At 37.9% G+C, this 18,419-nt stretch overlaps 1 protein-coding gene across 1 annotated transcript; it reads left to right on the plus strand.

The window, feature by feature from the left end:
- The first annotated feature begins 452 nt into the window (after positions 1–452).
- On the plus strand, positions 453–17,426 carry LOC113531499 (PH and SEC7 domain-containing protein 4). The gene is made up of 16 exons (XM_053230606.1): positions 453–778; positions 2,381–2,445; positions 2,657–2,814; positions 4,180–4,704; positions 6,327–6,399; positions 7,605–8,790; positions 9,270–9,350; positions 9,444–9,615; positions 9,741–9,830; positions 10,157–10,200; positions 10,295–10,467; positions 10,547–10,617; positions 11,860–12,005; positions 12,101–12,245; positions 14,642–14,788; positions 15,563–17,426. The coding sequence occupies exons 4-16, from the start codon at positions 4,237–4,239 to the stop codon at positions 15,854–15,856; spliced, it is 3,090 nt and encodes a 1,029-aa protein (XP_053086581.1). The 5' UTR covers positions 453–778; positions 2,381–2,445; positions 2,657–2,814; positions 4,180–4,236; the 3' UTR covers positions 15,857–17,426.
- The last annotated feature ends 993 nt before the right edge of the window (positions 17,427–18,419 follow it).

Genomic DNA, 18,419 nt, shown 5'->3' on the forward strand with positions numbered 1-18,419 from the left:
TGTGGAAAACATTAAAATCGGAGGAGCACTTGAAGGTAGCATCATTTCATTTTGATCTAGTTTTCATTAATTAAATGCGATGTGAGTGGCTGTTCATTTGGCTGTTTCATTTGTCTCACAAAGGTTAACAAATCTTAAATTGTATTGTCTACATTGCAAAAAAAAATTAATTAAATAATTAATAAAATAGAAATTACGCTCATTGTAAAGGTTAAAACTGCGCCGCCATAACCAGTGAATCAGTCACGTGCCTCCCTCTAGCGACAGCAATTAGTGTAATTCAGCGTGGGCGTGGCTTCAGGTTGCAGGTTGCTTCGCGACTTTAATAGGTGCGCCAATGAGGGCGTGTCCCAACCCGCATACTACCGTAATGAACCGCATAGCCATGTAGTCGGCTTATTCTGATTCTGGTTTCGGATGTAGTCAGGCGTTAATAAGCGGTTTATTACGGTAGTGTGCAGCCAGGTGTTTTCTTTGATTCGTCTGATGTTTTCAGTTTATCTTATGCTATCACTTTTTCTGGGTGGTTCTCAAAAACATTCTTCTGATGAAGATCCAGATAAGATAAAGGGCTTGATCGTGGAAGGACAGCACAGTGAGTGTGTTTGACTTCTGGAAGGCGTCTCAGGATACAGCTTAGTGATCTGCTGAATATATGTGCACCATGACTGAGAAGCATTCAAAACAAGGACAAGTGGCAAATTGCTCATCTTGATATTACTCTTGTGACTTTGGTTCTGCTTTTTTTGGGGTAGTTTATGCTCACATGTTGACTGAGGTAAGTGGAAACTACTCTAATTGCAGTCTATATTGCTGTAAGGATCATTATGTGAGCCTATTTCTCAAATGATGACTGCACTTTAGGATGATTTCACAATTAAAGATGCACCATTCCCACAATTTTAAATGCAATAGCAATATTAGGACACTAAGTTTGGGCTAATACTGATCTGATATTGACATACATTCATTTATCTTCAGTAATTGTTCTATCCTGGTTAGGGCTGTGGCGAATCCAAAGTCTATCCCAGGAACACAGACATGAGGCAGGAATACACCCTGGATGGGATGCCAGTCCATCGCAGGGCACCATGCCCACACACACACACACACACACACACACACACATTCACAGCTAGTGTAGACAATACACCTGCATCGGTTTTTGACAGGTGAGAGGAAACCAGAGTACCAGGAACTCCACACAAATAGTAACCTGAGCTCGGGATTGTACCAGGAACCTGTGCCACGCTGATATTGACATCATCCCAATAAATTAGCCGTCTCTCTGGAAACTTCTGTTGCATAGTAATGCGAAACATGAGGCCTGACGTCCAATTTTTGCTCTGTCATGTCATCATCACCCACATCACGCATACTGTATTGACAGTATAAAATACATTTGTAGCAGGTACAAATGTGTTAGAATTAAGGCTAAGCTGACCCTGTCTGAAAAACATAAAAAAAGACATCACTATAAGGTTTCATCTTTGGAGTCCATATCAGATTATTTGTTGTTAACAAACTTGTAGAACCAATAAGAAAAATACACAGAATAATATGAAGAGACAAGGCCGAGGCTGATTTCTTTCTAGCCCAGACTGTAGATCTGTGCAGCTTATTAGTGATCTTTTTCAGCCCACGTTTGGTATTCTGAGGAAACTTACCAATGTCATTCTTCATTGTTATTCTGTCACTGATGAGCCCTTGTGATACATTGCTCAACCCTATTAGTTTCATTGTTGATCTACTGATATTAGATTTTAGCCTCCCATCTAATATCACGACCAACCATCACTGGTCACTAGTTTGGATCGGTGAATATGTTAAATTTTATTTTTTATTTATTTTATTTTATTTTTTATTTTAATACCAATCCAGAATTTCAGGACAGTATCAACTCTGATACTGTTTATCAGCATCAGATCAGGACATCTATGTGTCATTCTGTTTTCCTGTCCTTGATGCTACTATTGCAGAATCATCTTAAAATAAACCATGTGGTAAGTTAGCTGCATTTGTTTGCGCAACATGATAGTTACAAGCTTTTAGCCTTGCCCTTACTCTCAGTTCCCCATGCTACATAGACAAGTAAAAGTACCAAAAATAAATCCTCCTTCTTATCATGTCTAGGCTCCTAGAGGCTCATCGGAGATGTCTATAGGATTAAGCCTAACTATGCTGTTTGGCTGATGCACAGGCCACAGTAATGTCTGCTATGAGACTGGCCCCTCAATAGATGTGTGTTGAAATCACACAAAGAGCATTGCAATATGTCAAGAAGAGATCAACGACTGGTCTAAAATCTGACATGTCAACTCTTTTGTCTGGCTGAGACTTTGGCTGATTGTTGTAACTCATAAGTGTATGCGTTCTACAGGAAGAGTTGAGGTGAGCACCAGCAGGAAATAAAGTGGGGATGGACCCGGATGTGGGTTAGATGAGGTGAGTTGAGCATGAAGACTTGTTGCAGAATCTGTTTATGGGAGTGCCATAAACCATTTTTATTATTAACTAGCCAATAAAAGTGATTTTGAGAATTTTCAATAGGGAGAAAAAGAATCTGAGAATCTACTCATACACACATCCTTATTCCAACACCACCTTAACCTTCATCTGCACCCCCTTTTTTTTTTCTCTTGTTCTTTTGCTGTAGTGGTTATTTGCAGCCAGGAAGTGGAACTATGCCTCTGTGACGCCTGCACAGAAAGTCATTGCAACGCACATCCGCTGTGCACGGCTTAGAGAGGAGTAGGAAAAAAACGGTGCGGGCTTATGGCCATTAACTGAAGTTAATAATAAATTATTAAAAAGGTGAGTCCAAGCCAATTTTTTTGTTATGGTTTATTTCAGTTATGGCCATGTTACTGTATACAGAGTTACAGCATGTATTCAGTGGTGAATGCAGTAGTCATTAAGCGTGAAGTGTGTTGAATATGAGATGTATGTCATATTGAGGAAACAAATGATCAAACGTTGAATTAAAATATCCTTTTCATTAATATCTTGACTAACTTGGAATTCATGACTAGAATAGACTGACAGAGCGATTGATCATTATCAGCATCACAGCCAAATATAGGACTTCAACTCAGACTTCAATTTCATACTAATCAGACTTTTACATCAGTATTTATCTACATTTATCTACATATTATGATATTATGGACTTATATTACTTGTTTTAAATGTCACCGCATTTCCTTTGGCCTTATGTTTTAAGCCATATGTACAATCAAGTGATATGACCTTCAGTATTCAGTGATGTTAGAACAGCATGTTCAAAGATACTGTACATGGCAGATAAGAGAGGTGCTTCTGTTGGCCTGGCATGTTTTTCTACATTCCTGTAGTCCCACTTCACTGTTGTTGGTGTTTTGGTATTCAAATTACATGGGTTAGGTTTGGTTTTGCCCTTTAAAGTGTCATGCCTATGTGTTAAGGATTAGGTACACAAAGTGGGCCTCATTTATCAAGCTGATACAAATGGATTTAGCCGTACATTGTTCACATGAGCATTTACACAAGATATTTGATATTCATTAAAATCCAGTTAGTTCAGAAAACCTGTTTATATCATACAAAAGCTTCTGAATTTGTGTAAATTTATATATAAGGAGACTTACTAATGTTTACCTCGATTAATCAGCTTGAAATTGTATATATGATCTGAGTTAGTGCGATTTTATATACGAATGGAAGAAAGCAATCCAAAAGAAATCCATAAATGACGACAAATAAGACTATACAATAAGAACAAAGTAATGGCGCCCTGTATAATGAGGAGGCGTTAACATGTATCTGTGGTAGTTGACTCACTACAGTGGCTGAGCTGCAGTATTGGAAGATTTAGCGAACACTGCACTTTCACCTTCTAGTCATCATGTTGTTTTCAGCTCTCTGTGAGCTTTGCTTTTTATGGAGTTTTGTGGGCGTGGCTAAATGTAAATCAGCTGCACATAGTTACAGAAATATTTGTATATCTGGAATTGGGAGTTTGTAGTTCAGTTTGTCCTATGAAAACATTTAAACATTACTTTGCTAAGAGATTGATAAATGAGGTCCAGTGTTTTATTAACTGGACTGCTATAGTATCAGTAGTAATAATATGGATATCTATACTTAAAAGAGATTTTTAGTGTCTGATTTACCAGTAATCACCACTAAATGTTTCTGTAGCCTACAGATGGACACACGACTTGCAGTGATCACATAGAATCAGTTGCCTGGGAAGCCATGGAGAGCGATCTCATTCTTTCTGAACAGTCTGCCTATCCAGAACCGGATAACTTTACGGCAGAAGAGCCATATTTGGAAGCCAAGCTATACATAGAGAGGGTGGAGCAGGAGAACCGATGCCAGGAAGAAAACCATGATCCATTGGCCACAGATGGACCTGAACTCTTAGAACATGGGGTTTCCATTACAATGTACCCTGTTAGGGTTCCCAGCATGCATTTCAGCTGTGCTACAGTACAGTGGGATATGCCACAAACTCCTGCAGATGCTCCATCCCAAGACTCAGGCTCAAGTGAGATTAACTCGAGTTATGGATTGAGTATGGACTGGGTAGTTAATCCTCTAGACGTGCCTTTGTTATGCCAGGAGGAAATTATTGATCTGGTACTGGATGATGAACCTGGACAGACAGAGGATGACTTGCAGCAAGGGCCAGCTATAAATATAGAAGTTAACTCTTGCCAGGTATGTATTAGCAACGTTCTTGCCGGCCATCTTGGAAATGCTCCCGGACAGTTATTTCCAGTCATACAAGACCAGGCTTCTGTTTGCATGAATGGGGAGCGACCCATAAACCTGTACCACATTGACAAAATGACATTTTAAACACAGATTCGAAATCGCTATTGAAATCTGCAAAAAAAATTAGTACATAATTCAGTGGCGTCATAACATCAAACAAACATTTTTTCGGGTTATTGCGCATACACATTTCTGATGACACCAACCTTGTTTATGGCTGTTTCTATGATAACTGATTTCCAGACCAAAGAGAGGAGGCTGACTCCCAAATGGCTTCCTAGTCCCTATATACATGGTCTAAATATTGGCTTTTGCACTCTGTGTAGTGTATTATATGGCTAACATGAAGCCATATAGGTAGCTATCTCCATCCAGATTTAGGTAATCTGGCTGTTACAGATTAATTTCAGTGCAATTCACAAATATTCATCTTGATTTGCTACGATGAATGGTGGCTGCTTTTAGCATTTAGCGAAAGCTAAAGCGCAGTGTGTCGGTTATGAGAACTTTCATAACATCAGTTAACCAGTCAGGACTGTCACAGAGACAACACACAGACCCTTTGACATCTTTTTGTCAAATTTTTTTTTTAACAAGGGAAATGGCTTCTTTTTTTGGTTATTTAAGGGAAGTACTCATGTAATAAAGATGCGATTTTAACACACTTCCCCATTCATATTTCAAGCAATGGCCTGTCTTGACTCCATACTGTGTGTAGTACTAGTCAAACAGGAAGGGTTGTGTGGTTTGGCATGTAGCACCTCTCAATATGAGTGAGTGTGAGGCAGTGTGATGAGAGGCGAAATTGTTTCCATGCTTTATTACTGCCTACAGTTGAGCGCAAATGTTTGCACTCCCCATGGGTTTGGCATTTTTCTAAAAACATCCAATTTTTTTTTCTACAAAAATAAAGGCTATGTCCTGCAACAAGAAAACAATCCAAAATATAAGAGAAACTCAACAGAACATTATGTTGAAAAGATGTTTTTCCATTGCCCTCTTGCATTTGGATGAACATGTCAGAGATTGGGCCACAGGAGGTTTGTATATTACAATTTTACAAATGCGAGGATCCAAAGGCTGTTCAGGGGATACAAAAAGTTATAAAAGCAAAGGGTGAGCAAATACAGTATTGCAGACTTTGGAACTGATTTTATTTAGATTGTTTTGTACTATACATATTTTGACATACTACTGAACCACACTGTTATGGCTATAGATTACGTTTCCTTCTCATCTGGTGGGTGTACAAACTTTTGCACTCAACCGTAAATTGCTCATTGGAAATACTTTGGGTATACATCAGACAATGACGTAGTCTCTGTTGTATTTATGATCATTTTATATTGTCTTATTGTATTTGAATGTATAGAACGTATATTATAGTGGAAAACCTAATTATCATCATTCACTCGTAGCATGAAGAATTTAAGCACCATGCATTTCTTTATCCAGAATCATATTTGTAACAGTTTATTTTAAAACTTGATAGATAGTTGTCAGTGTCATTTAAGTATGCTTTTGCTTACTGCGTCCACATTTTATATTTGTTTTTTCTCTCACAGTTATATGATGCACACACAGAGGTGCAGTTTTTTGGGACACCATCAAACGAAGATGACCAGACACCATTTACAGGTAACAGCATCTTATTTATTAAATGCATCATACATCACTGTCAATTTGCTAAATATAATGATGACATTATATACATTTTCAGTAGCATTCACCATCAGTGCTGGCCTTTTATAGCACGATGCACACCTCTTGCTATGTGACTTGCTATGTCGCTTCCTGTTTTATTTATGTCTACCTGGAGGCATAAATGCACCCACTATAAATTTCCATTTAACTTTCTATTGACGGGGGGGGGGGGGGGGGGAGAGTTCACAACAGTATAACACACAGCATTTAACCTTTTAACAGAGGTTCTCTGTTTAGTTTCTCTGAGTTTATATCTAAACAGTGTTTGTATAGGTATTTTTAAAAAAATGCTTGACATTTAAGCTTATATTTTCAAGGTTTGAAAGACACTTATTTTGAATAAACACATGGAGAATACTTGGTTTTCCCATTATAAGTGGTCTTACTTAAACCGTTGGTGGAAAGCCATTGAAAAAATAGTTACGTTTTCCTTGTGTGTGTTGTGTGATTGAGAGATATAATTAGTGCCAAATTGATTACAAAGAGCTTTGAATTAAGTCAATTATGAACTAGCAGCTAGCACCATTATAGCTAGCTAGCAAGCAGAATTTTAATATTTTTAAATCCTTCCAGTCAGGATTTTACTTTTTGCCTTTTCTTTAAACTCCATTTAGGCATTTGGAAGAAATTAAAACTGAATAAATACACAGTGAATTTAAGAATTTAACCAGGTACGTTAGTTAGCATGTCCTAACATTATTACTACCTAGTACTAACATTTAACTCCTAGTTAAAAATGTAGCTGCTGTCTTTTCTTTAAACTCCCCCATTTAGATATTGGGAGATATTATAACTAGATAAATGACGCATGAAATTAACAGCGGAAGACTATCTAATAAAATAGTAGCTACACGGTTTAGCTAACTAGCAGTACAAAACATTATGCAAATGTTATGCTGTTTGTAATTGCGTAACCCATTTCTCTTAAAATTTTTATTTCATTAAAAAGCTTATAGCAATGACAAAAAGTTTAAGTCGAATTGGTTTTCTGAGCCTAGGTAATGATTATTTTATATAAAGGAACCATTACCATGTTATACGACATCTCACCTCATAGAACTGATCACTCTGTGAAAATTCATGAATGATTAAAAATGTCGGTACATATCAGTTCTCTTACGTTCCTGTACTCTTTTCAGAGACCTCACAGATGTCAGAAGTGAGTGATGATGGTGGATTAGTGGACTATGAGAAAAACAATGATGAGATAGAAAGCCATCTCTGCATAGAGAACCCAGAGATCCAACTGGTTCCTGAGGGTTTAGAAGTTCTTGAGGAGGAATCCGTAAAAACAGAAAACAATGTGCTTTTAACTGAATCAGAGCAAGGACTTGGAGATGTGGGAGAAACAAAAGAGGCTGGGGAGCTCAATACCGAGGATGATATCAGTGTAATCATAATGACACCTTGTGTGGAAGACTGCAGTACTACACCACAGTCAGAAACAAATGACCCAGTCCTAGAACTGGATTCCAAACAAAGTGAGGAACCTGGTCTAATCCAAGAGTCAGATCCACCCCAACCAGTAGTACCACCTGATTTGGTCTGCAATGCTGTAGAGGCAGTAGAAACTGAAGATTCTGAAAATGTGGAGTTGATTATAATTGCTAACGATGAGACACTGGAGTTAGAAAATGCAGAAACGTTTCTGGAGATGCAAGAATCTGTGTTGGAAGTCAAGCAAGAGGAACCAACCTGTGAAGAGCAGATCGAAATTACAGTGGAAGTGGAACTTCATGAATGCAAAGAACAATTAATACAACAGTTAGAATGTTCAGACGAGGTGGAAAACTCAAAACAAGAACAAGAACAAGAAGAGTCAAAACAAGGACTTTTACTTGGTGAAGAACCTTCAGAAGGGTCAAAGCAATCAAGTTCTAATGAAACAGAAACGTCAGACCAGGCAAGTCAGACAAAAAGTACAGATGACATAGAAGCAAGTCAAGCAGAAAGTCCCAATGCGACAGAACACTGGGACGAGTCAGAAAGGTCCACTGAAACAGACACATCTCAAGTCTCAGAATCAAAGGACAGTAAAGAGACCAATCAACCAAACGAGCTCCAACAAACCGAGCAGGAAGACCACACCAACTGTGAACAACATCAGAACCATGACATAGACAGTGTAAGAGAAACTGAAGAAGTATCATCCAAGCATGTGCATGTGGCAGAGGAACAACAGGAGGAATCTGTAGAACCTGTGATTCCCTACAAGAACGGGAACGTAGAAGTCGTGGACAGAGAAGAAGCTTGTAAACTTGCAGAGAGACTTTACAAGCTTGACAATGTTCAGCGTACAGATGTGGTCCGACATCTGGACAAAGAGTGAGTTATTGTTAAGCGCTAATTCATAGTAATAGTCCAGTTCAAAAGTTTGCATCCTCCATAGTTTATGAATGGAAAGAAGAAAAGTACCTCTATTTTATAATTTATATAAAATGAGGTAAAAAAAAGAAAAAAGCACATGACATTTGGCAAAATTAAACCGAAAAAATCAGGTAGGATGTGTTGATGGTGGGCTACAGGGGGCTAAACTCCTTAGAGGCAGTTATCAAGGCAAAATGGGTATACCTGTTATTAGAGAATATTTATATTCTATTCAGATAAGGAGATGAAAACGAATTAATGTTAGTACACTGTTAATACACTATTTGAGCGTTTTTGTTACTTATATAATGAAAGAACATCTGTGAACCCCCAACACCCTCATTATTTGCTTCTTCATTTTGTCCTAAGAGTATACAAACTTGTACATTTTACTTTACTTATCACTGAAAAAATTTGTATGCTTTTGTTTATATTAGCAATGCGTTCAGTCGTGCTGTTGGGGAGGAGTACCTGAAGTTCTTCGACTTCACTGGCCAAAGCTTGGATGAAGCTCTTCGGTGAGATGATCCAGAAACTTCAGGAATATAGTACGTAATTAATTCTAAAATGCTAATTTGTAGTGAACTTATCTGTTTTTATTCTTTTTCTAGGTCTTTTCTGAAGGAAGTGGTTCTGATCGGTGAGACTCAGGAGAGGGAGCGAGTGCTCGATCATTTCTCCAGACGTTATCAGCAGTGCAACCCTGAGACATTCTCCTCACCTGGAGCCGTGCTCACACTCACATGTGCTGTCATGTTGCTCAACACAGACCTGCATGGACAGGTACGTTCCATTTCCACTTAATAGCCTGGATCCAGACTATGGGCTTAAAAATATTGCTGCTTCTGTTGTGTGCACATCACTTTGTAGTTCGGTTTAAGTCAATAAAATGTCCTCCTTCTGATCAGAATGTTGGGAAGGCCATGTCCCTGACTGTCTTTGTGTCTAACCTGGATGGGATGAACGAAGGAGAGAATTTCAGTAAAGACTTACTGAAGGTGAGGGGAGTATTGTAAATCATTTTAAACCTCTAGTTTATATAGAGTTGAGTGCAAAAGTTTGCATACCCTTAAGACAAAATATAGACAAATATTTTTTAATAAGATGACATTTGTTCAGGGGCACAAACGTCTGCACTCATCTGTAAAAAAAAAAAAAGGGCTTTTAAGCGGTCTTGGATCTCTTCTATGCATCATTAATCTGCAATTATTAGACTTTTTGAAAGATGCATCCTAGAGCAGCTTTTTAATCTTTAATCCACAAATCTTTTCAGAAAAAAATTATATTTTTCTCCACTGATTAATTCTTCAAAAATGTCTTCCAGAGTCTTTATAACTCAATCAAGAATCACCAGCTTGAGTGGGCAGTGTGAGTCTATCTTTGATTACAGTTTTCATCATTTCTTGCCTTGAGTTTATATTTACGCTGTCTTCTAATCACCTATTTTTGTCTTTTTGTCTAGAGAAGAGAAGGAATTGTTGAACTCTATAACCTTGGAGCAGGACTCGGATCAGGATGCGTCTCTTCGATCGAAGAGTAACCCCTTCCAGGATCTTGCTCATGACAAGAAGGCCACTGTGTTCCAGAAAGGCTTCCTGAAGCGGAAAGCGCATGCGGACATAGACGGCAAGCGCAGTAAGTGATCCAGATGTGTTTCCTTTTAGCTTTAAGATGACTTGTGTGGTGGTTTTAATGTTTTTTCTCTGTGTGGCAGCTCCATGGGGAAAGAGGAGTTGGAAGACATTTTATGCAGTGCTTAAAGGAATGGTGCTGTACTTGCAGAAGGTAAGGAGGGTTTTCTGTGTAACAATATATTGATGAATAAAGGAATATGAATTTATAAAGTCATTTAAGCCAGTGGTTCTCACAACATGTTCTAGGAACCTCCATGTAGCTTTATATATAAAAGCAAGCACAAAAATGGTTCGATCATGTATGTTTATGTGGGTTTCATCTGGTTTCTCTGGTTTCCTCCCTCACTACTGCTGTGCTAACATCATGCAAGGACTGTTTTCTTTTTCTCTTTTTCTTGGCCTTGGTGAACATCAGATAGATTTCACGGTTTTGGGTTCTGGTTGTTCTTACCCAGTTTTCTGTATGTCTTGTAAAACTTCTCTGGACCTGTCGTGTATGATTACAGCACTGATCCTAAGGTTTAATTATAAATCTTTAAGGAGATTGAAAGGTAAACTTCAATCACTCTCCCAGGTGAAAGATGCATACCAAAGGTACAAATATATCTACGCTTGAGAATACTACCCTGTGACAAGCCATGGTGCAGTATGGACCATACTTCATGCCGAGACATCATTTGGCTTTCTTTCATGAATTATTAATTGCAGAGGTTGCTGTGGCAGCTGGGCAAACTCTACGGACAAACACGCTATACATACAGACCTGTGACTGGTCATAAGAAATGCACAAGTATTGCAATGATTTCACTAGCATGCTTAACTTTCAATTTCTCTGTTCATTTTCTCTTAGTAAATATGGACCAGAATAACCAGTTCTCCCTCTTCCCTGTGTTCAATCACTCAATCTGTCTTCCTGTCACTCACGCGTCGCCATAGTGTATGTAGTCAGCACTTACACTGCATTTGACTAAAGGTTGTAATTCGTAATTTCCGACCTCCAACTACTCAAAACCAAAGAAAACGCCCCCTTGACTTGGAATTCCTATTCAGGAACGTGGAATGGTCTCCTCAAGCCCGAGTTCAGCAAGGGACCTCAAATTAACATGGCTGCTCACAGCATGATCAGTAAACAAAGTAGCACCTCTTACTTTATACCGTATTATACTGAGTTATACTGTATATACAAGTATTTGTTTTAGATCAATCAACATACAAACATATTTGATGTTAAATCTAACATTGACTATACAGTTCCCTGTTTTGAGGAGTAAAATATGTATCACTCATCACAGTTAGCTGTCTAGCTTGTCAAAAGACAAATGAAAAGACTTTCATTGTTTAAAATATACGGACAGTTTTAATGACTATATCTGTTTCTCTCTCTCTCTGGTAGGATGAATACAGGAAGGACTGGCAGAGCTCTGAGGAGGTGCTCAGTGTCCATCACGCTCTGGCAGAGAGAGCACAGGACTATACCAAGCGGCCTCACGTATTCCGCCTGCAGACCGCAGATTGGAGGGTCTTCCTGTTTGAAGCACAGTAAGCATGTTGGCTCAGATACTACTGAGAAGCTTGTCTACACCACTATCTTTTGTCTGCTGTTTGATTAGGCATCACATTCTCTCGTCTTCTAGATCTACAGAGCAAATGAACTCATGGATCGGCCGAATCAACTTGGTGTCCGCTCTGTACTCATCTCCTCCATTTCCTGCTGCTGTTGGCTCTCAGAGGAAGTTCTGCAGACCCATCCTACCTGCAACACAGTCTACACTCACTCTGGTAGACAAGTTTCTGCCCTTTTATCAGTTCTTTTCATGATTCGTTTCATACTGTAATAGAGGGCACCTTTGCTGAAGTCTACTAAAGAAAAGAACAGTGTTGATGTTTTTATTTGAGAAGGTTCTGAATATTTTACTGCTGTTTTCCTCAACCAGTTTGAGCGGTTGAACTTGCCAGTCCGACTGGTCAGAAGGTCTTGATTAATTTTCTATAGTGCTGGCTTTAATTCAAATCACAGGGTTGTATAATTGCACTTGTTCTAATGTCTTATCATTTGTATAGTAAAAGCTAATTTACAGGGACTTGTATGGTGGACACTACGTAATCTAAGGCTAATAATAAACCGAATAAAAACGTTATTTAAAAAGGAAAAGCAAATAATCATTGATGTGGTCAGTTTTCTGTAAGGAGATGTTTATTTAACATTCATGGAAGGAGTCTCCGGTGTCAGTGCTTTGTAACAGTTTTCCACCATGGGAGAGTCTTCAGGGCAGAGGACTTTGCGTTTTCTGGTTTCTTGGTGACATGACAAGTTGCATTTTTTTTGTTTTGCTAATAATAAGAGAGAGAAAAAAAGATGCTGGTGAGGGAATGACAGGTTATAGCTACGACAACTTGTTCATTAATAAATTAAAGTTTTTTTGCGTGCACAAACTGATGTGAGATAAAAGAGAATAAAACAATTCAGGATGTGCTGTTATTGGAAAATAATCAACTTCAGGGTGATGCGTCGTGCCTGACTCTGCATCACTGATTATTTTCCTATAACAGCATGCCCGATTGTGTTTTATTCCTTACTTAACATATGAGCTCACACCAGCTACCAGCTTCAACTCAAAAACTGGAGTGACTTACAATATTGTTCCTGATTCGGCGTCTTTTCCTGATGGAACAAAGTGAGCAACATATGACTAGCATTTGAAGCATTTTACACATTACGTTTATAATTAGCTCATTTGGCTGATGCTTTCATCCACACCGAGTCAGGATTAAGGAGGGTTAAGGGTCTTGCTTAAGGGCTCAACAGTGGCAACTCTATGGTGCCGGGATTTGAACTCCCAGCCTTCAAGTTAGTAGCCTTAACCACGGAGCTAACACTGTTCTAATTTTAGTGCAGTGTTGTACATGTTGGTACATCGTGGGCAGTGTGGCATCAGTGTGAATGCAGTAATATAGTGCTAGGACAGAAATGTTTATTTTAAAACAAGAGGTGCTAATGAACTGAGTCAGTGGTATTTTCATATAGTACCATATTAACAGGCGAGACTGTTTAAAGCAGTCTGATTCAACGCAGCTGCAGTGAAGTGTGCACAAACCACGATTTGACCTCATTTTTGCCACATGTTGTGAGCACCATGCCCTTATCCTGGTTACTTGCCTCAGTCATTCCTGTCATGTTTTCTAGTACCATTGTTGGGTGGTTTTTCACAGAATCTTCTGTTGGCTCATTTTCTCAGAATCTTTATCAGTATTGAGTTAAAAGATTAAAAAGTGTCTGGACTATTTAAGTAAATTATTTTAACAGAAATTAAAGATCATGTCCTTTTTTTAAATATCAGTCTGTATCAGTTTACATGACGCTTTAACAAATTTAACAGAATCTAACCACAATGCTCATTTGTTTGTATTTGTACGTTTTTTTCACAAGATCAGGTTCTTTTTTTTCATGTATGCATACTTTAAAATCTGAAGAGTTGGTGAGACTAGAGGCCAGTCCATGCAAAAAATATTACTAGTTGTGGTATCTGTACAATTTAGTAAGCAAGGAATAAATAAGGAACACAATGTGGTGTGCTGTTATAGGAAATAAATCAATAATGGGATGTTGTGATGCTATCTGAAGTGTTTTATTCCACTTACACCACAGCATTTTGCCAACAGTAACAATTTTATTTACTAAAAAATTACAAATTGTACGTTTCTGTTATGATTTATATTATAACAGCTCTAAACAGTCCTGATTGTTTATAAACCTTCAGACCAATCAGAATTCAGCATTGCTGTAGTGGATATGTAAATACCTGAACTGGTAGCTGGCAACAGAATATTTGAGCCATGATCTTTGAGAATTGTAATGATTTTTTCTGGAAATGTATTTGAGTTCAAGTATTATTTTTCAGTTATACTCGGTTATATTCTACTCAAATCCCCTAAAATGATATGATGTATATGGTAATTGTATTGCTATTTAATAGTTAAATACTTTCCACTTCCACTTCTGGATATGAATAATATGACTAATCGTGACTCTTTATTGATTTAAGGCCTTCATCCATTTTTCATACAGACGAAGTGAAAACTGAGAAGAGGAAATTTTATAATGTCACAAAGCCTGTCTATGTGCAACACAAAACCCTGTTGTGTGTGTGTGTGTATGTGTGTGTGTATGTGAACAGGAGAAGCAGCTGCAGTCACATGCCGCCATGCTGCAGTCGTTTCAGGAGGACCTGAGCGCTTTACAGCAGGGGGCACAAGAGAGCCGCAGGGCAAAAGCCAGAGAAGTGGAGGAGCACAGACAGAAGGAGGAGTACCTGCAGCATGAGGTTCGTAGACATGTGGGAGAATGTGTGTGCAACAAGCCCGTAATCTCCACCATGCTCAGGAGCAGGCTTATTCAGTGGAAACAAGATTAGATCAGATTTAGTTTAACGTGGCCACAAGATAATCAATTGAGGTCACAAATTTGCAATGCACTTTTTCGTGCTCTCATTTTTTCCCCCATTGTGAGCATTCTAATGAAGAAGCTTTTAATAGATGAACTAAACAAGCTGATCAGGTTTTAATTCATAACTCCTCACTATAAATAGATTTTAATAAGAATGGTGTGAAAAATTTAGGCTTGCTAAACTAATGCTTACTACACTTTAGGCTTACTACTTTAGGCTTAGGCTTACTTGAAAACTAGGCTTACTGGGCAGGTGAATATTGGAAATATTGACCAGGTGATGTTTTGCCAATCTTGAGCTGTCCAGTTTCGGTGAGTCTGTGTTGATTATAGCCTCAGATTCTTGGCTGAAAGGAGTGGAACCCAGCGTGGTCTTCTGCTGTTGTAGCCCATCCGTGCCAAAGTTTGATGTGTTGTGTGTTCTGAGATGCTTTTCTGTTCACCACAGTTGTAAAGAGTGATTGGGTTACCGCCTACCGGTCAGCTCGAACCAGTCTGGCCATTGTCCTCTAAGCTCTCTCATCAACAAGGCAAATCCACATGCAGAACGGCTGCTCATTGGATGTTTTTTGTTTTTGGCACCATCTGGCACCATGTGTGAAGTCTAGAGACTATCTCTGACTGTCTCTCTTTCATCTTTCTGTCTTCACAGCGATCCCGTTATGAGGCTTATGTTCACATTCTGGATGTCTGGCAGACACTCGGAAAGTCCTCCGAGACGGTCGGCGGGACAGACCTCGCCCTTTTCGACCAGGAGCTATGGAAAGGAGCAGACATTGAAGAAAAGGAGGACAGTGACGTAGATGGAGGGATGAAGAGATCTCATTCCAGTCCATCTCTCGAACTGGAAGTGGCTACTCCGCCCGTGGTGAAAGTGAGGCGTAACATCTCGGAGAGACGGACCTATCGCAAGATAGTCATTCCCCGACGTAATCGGGAGGTATAAGACTAAAAATCAAACTGTTACAGACTCATCATTCTAAAAGTGACTGTATTTTTACATAAAATCTTCATCAATTCTTCAGTACCCAAATTCCTTTATTTAAAGAGGGTTGCCTTGCAGAATGTCCCATATGCAAACGTAACTTGAAAACGTTGGTCATTTAATTGACACAACAGCACGCTCACTTCTGAACCAACTTCATGAGCACATGAGCTAACAGACCAACACTTCATTTATGTCACTTTATGTATGAAAAATATAGTGACGTTTTCATATAAGTAAGCAATCTTCACAATACAGAAGTGTCATAATAGAGTATCATTTTAGCAATTTACTCAGCGATTATTCTGAACCTACTACACTTAGAAACAAGGGTTCTACATTTAAGCTTTTTTCTAAGAGGGTGCCAAGAACTGTTTTTAAAAAAAGGTAAATTAGAGTTATTTAGAGTTATTTTTAGAGCTGGGACAAAACAATGTAAATAATATGAAGTTGAAATATATCAATTTGTCTACTAAAAATGAGTAATTTTTCCTTGTATTATGCATTGTTGTCATTACTGCTTTCAGTAAACAATGATTTATTAGTCTTATATTAAATAGTTCAGACTAAATTGGTATAAAATTATACTCAATTTTCAAAATGTACAAAATAAAAACAGTTCTTGGTGGTGGACATGGATTTTTGGACCGTACTTAATGTTTAACAAGTCCTGTTTACAACTCGTGAGTCAAATGAAAACCTTAATTTAAAAAATAATTTTGTTTATTGCAATTCGGTGCCACAAAAGTGTCATTTTTCTACATAATCTCCATTTCGTTCAAGTGTTCCAGCACTTATGTCTCTGGATTCCTCTAGAAAAAAAAATTGATTCAATACTCTTTTAAGGTTTTCATTTGACTCACCCTTGTATTTCCTATATACTGTATATTCCTCTGGAAAAAAAAATGCTCTTCAGGGGTTTTTGGGATGGCTAAAAGATTGCTCCTAGAACCCACTCTGATGGGGAAACACCCTGTTGTATGGCTCCATATCAAAACCTTCAAGAGTTCCCTGGTGTAGTGACAGATTGTGTCCACAAGAGGGAGCCTGTTGCTTGTTTGTCTGCAGTAAGTGCACTATAGACTATAATCCAAGTATCTCAAAGGGCTGAATTCAGATCACAGCGTTTCAGATCTCCTGATTTAGGACCAAAATCTAAACTTAAGTATATTATAGTCTATAATGTTTTTTTTTTAAAGAAACTTCAGTGCACTGTGTAAGCTGTGACATGATGAAAAAAATTACAGAATTACTGAATGTTCTTATTTTTTAACAGAAGAATTTTTCGAACTTTTTTTTTTAATGTCATGCACATTATTGTTTGCACATTATTAGAAATATCAGTTTGACTTTGCTATAAATAAATTAAATTTATTTTAAAGATATTTTACAGATTTGTGTCATATTAAATATACATATGCAATATTTTGTTATATTAAATGAAGTCCTGTCTTTAAAAATGTTTCTAGATACTGCATTGTTTCCCTTGAAGCAATATTTCACTGTTTCTGGAGCTCATACATTGTTTTTGCATCTATACTTGTAGTTTTTTTTTTTTTTTTTTTGAAAGGGTTCTTCAAGGTTTATTTGGATAATTGAAGGTTCTTTGCCTCTCTCTCTGAAAGGGAAACCCTCTGTTTACTCTTTTTAACCACATGGCTGGGTAACTATTGAACAGAACACACGCTGAGTTAATCTCATCCAGCAAAATGAGCTGTTTCTTTTACACAGCAGGTGGAGCTGACCATTCAATCCAAATTATTATTAAATGCTTGCATTAATACCTGTGGAGATCTGATTTAATACTCTTATTAGGCTAACACGTAAATCAATACCTTATATGTAGGTATTGATTACTTCTAAACATTCCTAAACAACATACAATATTTTAAGCCTTTAAGGATTTCCCCCATAGGGATAAGCTGAGGAATTTTTTTAGGGATCTACATAGATTCAACCTTTTTGTCTAAAAGTAAACATTAGAGGCCACACTATCAGCATCACTGTTGCTCATGGTCATGTGTTGTTGAATTCGTGATTAATTTTCTATCACATGGCTCTGACTAGTTTCAGCCTGCAAGGCTGATTTTCAGCCATTTTCTGATTTCTCAATAACAGCGACTCTGACAAGCTAAATTTTATTGTCATATTAACTTCAAGACAGATGAAAAAGAGAAGCTGGTGAGAGAACGTTTATAGCTACTTTAAGCTAAGTGATAACAGGATTGAACTTGTCTCTAGGATGTTCTACAACATTAAATGTAACTGTAAATGGTTAAAAGTATTAACTATCATTCAGTAATACATTAAAAAATGGTTAGTTCATGCCCATTGCCATGGATCTTAATCCTATAAGAGGAATAAAACACTTTGGTACATGCTAATATTTGAAAATAATCAAGTTCAGGGTGGTAACAGTCACTCGGCTTCGAGTTGGATTCGAGTTGAAAGAAAAAGTCTGTTTTTTGCAGTGGGTATACTCTGAAGAGAACCATTTCATATAAAAAAAATTAAGCAACAGCTA

This window comes from Pangasianodon hypophthalmus, chromosome 27 (genome assembly GCF_027358585.1).
Source record: "Pangasianodon hypophthalmus isolate fPanHyp1 chromosome 27, fPanHyp1.pri, whole genome shotgun sequence".
In the NCBI taxonomy this organism is placed as follows: Eukaryota; Metazoa; Chordata; class Actinopteri; order Siluriformes; family Pangasiidae; genus Pangasianodon; species Pangasianodon hypophthalmus.

Excerpts from the sequence above, each read along its gene's own strand:
- LOC113531499 (XM_053230606.1), top strand. The coding sequence starts at position 4,237 with ATGGAGAGCGATCTCATTCTTTCTGAACAGTCTGCCTATCCAGAACCG. Across the intron at positions 4,705-6,326 it reads TAGAAGTTAACTCTTGCCAG|TTATATGATGCACACACAGA; the intron begins GTATGTATTAGC and ends TTTCTCTCACAG. Across the intron at positions 14,789-15,562 it reads AGGAGTACCTGCAGCATGAG|CGATCCCGTTATGAGGCTTA; the intron begins GTTCGTAGACAT and ends CTGTCTTCACAG.